General features: G+C 41.7%; 1 protein-coding gene across 1 annotated transcript; it reads right to left on the reverse strand.

The window, feature by feature from the left end:
- Positions 1-7,129: 7,129 nt before the first annotated feature.
- LOC147892712 (SKP1-like protein 1A) lies at positions 7,130-8,092 on the reverse strand. The gene is made up of 2 exons (XM_087386925.1): positions 7,764-8,092; positions 7,130-7,618 (listed from the first exon to the last, which is right to left on the reverse strand). The coding sequence occupies exons 1-2, from the start codon at positions 8,055-8,057 to the stop codon at positions 7,445-7,447; spliced, it is 468 nt and encodes a 155-aa protein (XP_087243051.1). The 5' UTR covers positions 8,058-8,092; the 3' UTR covers positions 7,130-7,444.
- Between the last annotated feature and the right edge of the window lie 480 nt (positions 8,093-8,572).

Here is an 8,572-nt window from a genome sequence, read left to right on the forward strand (position 1 = left end):
AAACCATCCTCATTAGTGGTTCGGCTAAGATAAAAAATAACAATTTCTTATTGTGGATTCATTGACACCAAATTGATGCCTAGTAAGGAGCTATTGGGAGACTTGGTACGTCTTTAATCACTCTCTAATCTCGGCCGTTAGCCATGTCTAGTATTTTTTAGGTTCCAACTCTCCAACTCCTCCCCCAAGTGGTATCTCTTGCAACTTGTCTCTCATACGACTTCCCCCATATGGGGTTGATGCAAATATGAAGAGAGTGGCACAATATCTCCCCCACATTTTGTTTAAATAGCCACACGCACCAAAAAATTTGGTATGATCCATCCCCTCTAATTATTTGTAGTACCATCGGTAGACTACTCAATTTGTAGTTGGCTATGGTCTTGAATTTGAAAAGTGAATTCTAGCAAATGGAAGGTCACAAGGTTGACAACCATAAACTCCATCACACATAGCAAGGACTAGTTACTATGACATCCCCACCACCCTGTTCACACGTGTGCGCATGCGCACATGTGTGTGCGTGTGTGTGCATGTGCGTGTGGGTGTGTGTGTGTGCATGTGCATGTGCGTGCGTGTGCACATGCACGTGAAGTGCATGTATGCATGTGCTAGTACATGTGCACTGATGGGTGCAAGTGCGTGTGCATGTGCATGTTTTTAGAGGAGGCATGTTCTTGGATTCATCACTAAATATAGAGATAAGTGCAAGAACATGCCCCGTGAAAAACACAATAGTGCAGTTTCCATCTCGACACATGGTTGAAAACCATAAACTCTATCACCATAGTGAAGGACTAGCTACTATGGCATCCCCACAGACATCATAGTGTCCAACAATGGGTGTAGACCATATATATTGGAAATTAGATGGTCACCTCCCCAATTGTGAGCCCCCATATGAGAGCATGGGGAGATGGACCAGAGTAAGATGGGGCTGCCATGTGGTTCCCTATGGGCAGCAAACACACATCCAAAACAATGGAAATGGGATTGCCACATGAGCAGCACTTAGGTTACCATGTGGGCAGCACATCTAGGAAAGTACTTGGCAGTTTAGATCTCCTTGGAGGTGTAATATGGAATAGCCACATGTTTATTAGGAATAGGTTGGAGCAGATCTATGCAAAATTGTCAGCATGGAATAAGTCGTAATCAGCCCAAGACCATGTAGAACATTCTAGAATAGATGGTGCCTATGTATGTATGGGTGGTTGTAGACAGTTATATGAAACTATTGGAGGCTAGTATTGATTTAAGAAAGCAAGAGCAGGGACAAATCCAATGCAGGTTGAATGGGACAGAATGGCAACATACATGGCAGGGGAATCCGACCAGCGACAAATAGGATGGAGAATGGCCCTAGGACATGATAAAGGAGCCTGGTCCACTAGCAAACTACCACATGGCCAGTTGGGACAATTAGGGAAGCTAGTAGGCTGCATGTGGGGTTGAACCCATAGACCAGTAGATCATCTCACAGATTGAATGAGTTGGTCTATCTAGGTCCTCTATTTTGGAAGGCATTTAGGCCTATAAAAGGAGAGCTTAGAGGGCTCATTCTTTATCTATTTTAGGAGCATATTAGAGGAGAAGCCAACCAGCCTAAAAGCTCTATCTAGGAGAATAGAAGGTGGAGAGCTGTAGTAGACATAGACTCACAAGGTCTTCTTCACTCTTGGTTGTCGATGAGGGTAGCAACAAGGAAGACAAACCAAAGGGGGAGATTGTGCCTCACCATTAGCTTCACTTTGGAGTAGCAAGGAGGTCAATATTCCAGGTCAAGCACTACCTGAATTGTGGTTTTCTGGGATGATTAGACTAAAGGTGTGTTTGTGGGCCATGATGAGGAGGCCAAGTGTCTTGGAGGTGCCACAGAGGTAGGATAACAGTGTTTTTTAATGTCTTTAGGGTACAGACTAGCCAACTCTCTACTAGTAGAGGGTGGCACATTGAAAATATCTAATTTGTATTGTGTCCATCTTGGAAGGAAATATATAATTGTTGGTTCTCCATCTCTCTTGTGCATTGTCCTCCTCATGGCTACACATACATCTAAGGACACATTAAAGAAAGAAGTTTGGGATTCCATGTATTTGCTAGTTCTAGCATTGTCCCACCTACTAACTGCACATATATCTAAGGACATATTGAAGAAAGAAGTTTGGGATTATATGTATACGACTATGTCATTACTTGGGCTACATAACTTCCCTCTAGGATTAGGCTTTCGTCACATTCTTAGACCCTGACAAAAGTTCACAAGTGGTGGAGCTTAAAGACAAGGACCTTGGGAAGGATGATCTTCATTCAAAGCTTAAGGCCATCATCTTCCACATTTGAAGGACCAATGCCCTTGCAAAAAGGAGGGTGACTCAAATTCAAGCAAGTTCTCTACCTCTTTCAGTTCATTGTCATGGCCGTGAGATATCCTATTCCCGATTTTAGAGAGATGGGAAAGTTGGATGGGACAAATTACCTTCCACGAAGTATGAAAGTCCAGAGCCATTTGGTGTTGAGGTTGACATGGGAGATTGTGACAGAAGTCGAATTAATGCCTTAGCCCACCATAGCTCTAGCAATTGCAACTCCAACCATAGTTATTATACCCACAAGTCCTACTTTAGTGAGGGATTGGCTGGCATATGATGCGGAAGCCTTGGCCAATATCATTAACACCACAGAAGATGGGGTATTTTGTCATATCCAGTTGGTGGCAAAGGAATATCTAGTTGGTGGACACTTCCTTTGCCGCATGGACCATATTGAAGAATATCAAGTAGGATGGGGCTGCCACATGCACAGAGCACATTGGCTGCCATGTGGGCAACAAACACACACAAAACCAATGGAAATGGATCTACCACACAGGCAACACATCTAGGGAGTTTGGAATGGCCATGTCTTTGTTACGAACAGGTTGGAGCAGACTTGCCTAGCATTTTCAGCATGGAACAGGTCGCAATCAGCCCAGGATACTGCATGAGATCCAGGAACACACGGCGCATGTGTACGGGCTGCTACAGGCAACTACACGGAACTAGTGGAGGCTAGTACTGATGCAGGAAGCAAGAATAGGTCCAGATCCAAGGCGGGTTGGATGGGACGGACTGGGAAGATCTGCTCAGCAAATAGGCTAGAGAATGCGAGGCGAAGGACAATGTTTATCCATTCTGGAAGCAGCAACCAGCCAGCCTAAAGGACCTATCCAGGAGCATAGAAGATGGCACACTGCAACCTTCTGGCTGTCTATTAGGGCAATAAGGAAGACACCAAAGAGGGAGATTGTGCCTCACCATTGGCTGCATTTTCAGAGCAATAAGGAGGTCAACATCCCAAGTCGAACACTACCTTACTGGACGATCAGCCTAAAGGTGTATTTGTAGGGAGCACGCAAACCAAGTGTTTTGGAAGTGCAAATGAGGTAGAAGAATATACCTTTGTAAAACTAGAATAAGTCCAATCATATAAATTTAGATTTTTTGTTGTTCTAAAGACCTACACAAAAAATAAAAGGGAAAATGAAAGAGAAGAAAAAAGAGGTAAACAAAAACTTTTATGAAAAACAAAAGGAAGACATACTTAGCAAGCAAAGCAACACTTATGCCTTCATCAGTGCCTAAGCATAAGGAGCTATACTGGGTTTCTAAAGACCCGCGGAGTCTCTTGGGCAAACCCAGTGCTTACTAAAATATGTCAGATAAACAATAGAGAAAGAAAACAAGAAATAAAGAAGAAAGGAAGAAGGTGACTTAGCAAAAATAAACAAGCAAGTCAAGAAACAAAAAACAAAATCTTCCAAAACAACTGGAATTAACAATCTCTCTCTCTCTCTCTCTCTCTCTCTCTCTCTCTCTTATTTAAAACATAAAAAACTAGAAGGACCCTTTACAATTATGTATCGCTTCCTACAAATAGGCAAAATTACATTCCTAACTTAGAAAGCACAAGCATACTCAATCAAACTCTCTTTTGAAAACGAGCTATTCAGCTCCTCGCTTTTTGTTTTCAGCTTATGTTCAATCATTCTAAACATACCTAAGGCCGATACACCACAGATAAAAGACTTCATATCTAAGATCGTGCGTACTTTTTGACCTGCCATATATGGAGGCCTAAGTAAAGCCAATGGCATTGAGAAGCTCATTTTTTTGAGGGATTTGAACCACTTGGTAGAAATCTAGAGTCTCCTCTCTCTCCACATTTTTAGCCCCCTCCTCTCTTCTCTCTCTCTCTCTCTCTCTACCCCTCCCTCTGAGTCCGGACTCCCTCTTTTTCTCTCTCTCTCTTTCTTCCTCCTCTTGGGTAGGCCTATTGAATGATACATATCATTCATCTTATTTCATTATTTTCCTTGAATTATATCTCTTGTGTAATAGTAAAGTGATCAAATTACTTCATTGAGTGATAAAAGACTCCTTAGTTGTACAAAGGCGAGAAAATCTATGGAATTGGGAAGAAATGACTCCATATTTTGCCAAATCAGAAATGTTTTGAGTCAATGTGAGGCATTTTTATAATGTGTAAACCACTATATGCACATTGTTCACACTTATCGTAGATATCAAGCTCTAATCCTATGGAAGATTGAGAAAGTCTAAGATCTAAGAAAACACAAGAATCCCCCCTTGAAGTGCAATTCAGTTTACAAGAGCCACGAGGATAGATTCCTTCTCCAAAAGCACAAGCATCTTTGCACATATAGTCTTGAAAGTTAGGAACCTCCTGTACAAATAAATCATCTATAAAACACCTAACTTGGCTAAGCTTATGTAAAATGATAGGGTAGGTATTGATAGAAATAAGACATTGCATAAACTCAAATTCATAAGTGAAAAGATAAAAGTTGGTTAAAAAGAACACACAATTAGTGCCCATGGGGATTCCTATAATTTGTTGAAACAAAGAATCACCTATTGTGATGTAAAGATTATCTACAAGAAAATCTATCCAAGAGCAAACATATTCAACACCTACTACCTTTGTGTATCTTTTCTTTTCAAAACCGATGTCATGATCTTTATTTTTTAGCCACGAAAAGTCGAAGCATAAGGCTATTTTCTCAACTTTTAGCACGATGTTTTGTGTCTTCAGGGTGTCTAGGTAGAGGATGGCACACTGAATGTATCTATTTTGTATTTGTGTATGCCTTCGACAAAAATTGGATTCCATGTATACCATTGTGTGAGTTCTTGGGCTACATAACTTCCCTTTGGGATTCGGATTATGTCGCTGCATTGTTTTGCTCTAACAATATATAGAGATGAATCCAAGAACATGCCCCTCAAAGTTTCAAATGATAGTCACAAGGTTGAAACCATAGACTCTAATAGCACCCAATGATGGGTGTAGACCATAGTATAAGCATACTCTCACATACATATCCACACACCCAAAACACTCATAAGAGAACTAATTAAAAAGCAATCCACATTCTCTTCATTCACGCTACAGCTGCTTCTAAACACTAACCTAAATGAGCATTTCCAAGTACAACATGCTTGAAAGGGCATACAAACTACTGCTGTGCCTTGATGCACCTGCGAAGAGGAACCAAGGTTTTCTCTATATTCGAATTAAAGATGTACTAATGCAAAATAATTAACCAAGCATACATAAAACAGAACCAACTCTTCTTAAGCATGGGGTAACAAGTTACACATAAGACATAAAAAAGCTTGCAAATGAAATGGTGCATCTTTGCTTGGAATAGTGCCCAAAATACATTATCTCCACAAATCAAAGTATATTAAGACATAGCTAAGTGCATCTTTAAGGGTATTCACGACACCAAGAAAGCTCATTTAATGATCTCCTGTCTCACAAATCTTGAAACTCATCCAGTCACCAATCATTACAAATTCAAATTCAAAGCTCACTAGTATCAAAATACACTAGTATCAAAATAAATGAGCCTCAATAGCTACCGACTGTGCCATGAATTACTTGTCTGATACTAGTTCATAATGAGCAGGCAGGTGAAGGCCGACACTAAAAGATCTTATTAAAACAGTTCAGAGAATACCACTTTAGCACACTCATTCAACAGAGTCCAAGAAAACCCTTTTAAAACCAGTCCTGGATAAAGTTTGATATGTCCTAGGCCCATACTTTACAGAAACATGACAGGAGACATGTTTATTACTGATTCCAGATGTGAAATTAAAGCTCATAGGATCTCACATGTTTGGAGATCAAATTCGCAACCAAATTTGTGCTCCCCAAACCATAGAACCTCCAAGCGAATAATTACAACGTGCACATAGGGGACTGACAAACTTTATAGCATTATGAGGAACAGCCTCATGAAACAATAGTCAAAGAAGACATGACTCATTCAGCATGGTTGAAGTCCATCTATTCTTTTTGCGTTCCTGCAGTTCACAAAGCGCATAGCCTGGCCAGTCCCAGTCAACTTTCCAAAAAACCAACGATACATATATACATATCACAAGACTTGGATATAGCAAACCTTAAAAATAGAGAATTTTTCTAAACACAAATGGAAGAAACAAGAGAAAAAGAACAAGTTGAATACTTTCAAAAGGCCTTCCCTGGAAGCTGAGCGAAGAAGAAGAAGAAGAAGAAGAAGAAGAAGAAGAAGAGAGAGAATAAGAAGCAGAAAAAGAAGGAGAGAGACAGAGAGAGACAGAGAGAGAGAGGGGGGGGGGATTCAAGCTGAGAGAGACATAGAGAGATGGGGGGGGAGAAAATGATGGGACCAAAATAGCAACAAGAGAGAAAGGGGGATGAACAAAAATTAAAAATCAAAGCCACCAATGACGACACAACAAAAATAACCAATCAGAACAACACGTTTTTCGTTTCTCTAGGAGGGTGACACTCTACATAAGCCTACCCCCCACAGCAGGCCAAAAAGAAGAAAACACCTAAAAAGCAGAACGACCAAACCCCTTTCCCCCAAAAAAGCACATGAAACAAAGCTTTAAAAAAAGAAAGCTACCTAGTATGCAAAACTAGGCTTAGGTTCGCAGCAGTACCCAAGCATGAGCTGCCGTGTGGGTTTCAAAATCCAGAATTCTTTCCGTCGTCTTTGAATAGAATTATTGAAAATAATGCTTGCGATGTCTTCAAAGGAAAGGAAACAACTTAATGAAACACTGACAAAGGAGCCTAAATTTTGTTTTACAATTAGAATCCAGGTTTTGGATTACAAACCTCAAACTGGCATTCACTTAGACTATTTTAGTAGACCAACAATAGAATCGAAGAGCCAGTTCAAAAGACACTGTTTTGAAAAGCAATAACACACATATGAAGGACCCTAAACTGGATGTGATTGTCCAGTCTACCCAAAAAAGTACAACATTACAATCTAAAGTCCACGGCCCAGTATGAAGATCCTATGACCCGAGCGACTACAGTAGCGACAAATTGAACAAGTGATGCAAAGTATCGCAGGCCGTGGACCTGTTAAGGGACATCACTCGAACGCCCATTGATTTTCACGTCTCACTTCTTCCTCTTCTTCTGGGGTGAAATCATTTTTAATATTGAAGGTCTTACGGATCTCTTCTGGGGTTCTCCCCTTGATCATGTCGGCCACACTCTGACAGGTCAAATCCAGTAAACTTTTGATGTTGAGATAGTTGGCGGCCTGTTGAAAAAACGAAAACCGTCAGTGTGTTGTACCTTTGACAAAAAGGAAATTGTAGGGGAAAAGAAGAGGGCTATACCAACCGACAAACTACAATTAAACAGGAGTATAAAGCTTGAGACGATCTCAGAAATGCAGATTATACCAGGATAAGTTCAAAGAGGTTAGCCTGATCAACTTTGAGAAACTCGGCGTCCCATGCTTTCAGATCCTCCTCGGGGAGGGAAGGTTTGTCATCCGCGCCCTTGCGAGCCTTAACAACATGCAAGCAATACTCGATGACCTTGACGAGGATTTTGCTGGAGACGTTGGGCAAGGGGATGACATGGTCGGTACCAGTGTCTTCGATCATGTCTTTGATGGTCTGGGATTCAAAAGCAACGATTTCATCGACCTCGAAGAGCTCATCGTCAGAGGATTTGAGCTTCACCTTAGACATGGCGGAAAGATTTTTGTATTGCTTTGAACTCACTCAACAAAGTTACAAACAATGTCTTAGCGGGCCCAAGGACCCTAGGTTGTCTTCGACCGACTCAACGCTTTTTCACTCCCGCATTTCAACACCCATCCGTGGTGGACCGAGTTCTTAGCTCAATCCAACCGCCGCCTGTGCACGAGCGCACCCCCTCGCAACCCGCCTCACCCACTCCGCCCACCATTTCGATCTATGCTTGGCCTCTGACAGTCGACATCTGTTGTGAACCGTGAGACGCCGCTAGACTTTCCTGATCACCGTGGGGCCTCAAACTGCACATTTCCGTTCACATCATGTGCCCGATGATTATGAGTCGTTGTCCCCTGCCTTTCTGTTGCATGGGGATCGGTTCTCATGGAGACCCTTGGTTCAACAAGTTTGCGCCCGACCTGGTGTTAGCCCTACCACAACGCACAACAAAACGCTTCCATTGGTCTCCAACGCTCACGTCATGATGTTCTCCTTCCACACTACATCAG

Source organism: Dipteris shenzhenensis, chromosome 16, assembly GCF_047967505.1.
Source record: "Dipteris shenzhenensis isolate YYH24624 ecotype China chromosome 16, Dip_SZ_1.0, whole genome shotgun sequence".
NCBI lineage: Eukaryota > Viridiplantae > Streptophyta > Polypodiopsida > Gleicheniales > Dipteridaceae > Dipteris > Dipteris shenzhenensis.

Coding starts and splice junctions, on each gene's coding strand:
- LOC147892712 (XM_087386925.1), bottom strand. CDS start 8,057: ATGTCTAAGGTGAAGCTCAAATCCTCTGACGATGAGCTCTTCGAGGTC. Junction 7,619..7,763: donor ACCTCTTTGAACTTATCCTG/GTATAATCTGCA, acceptor TTTTTTCAACAG/GCCGCCAACTATCTCAACAT.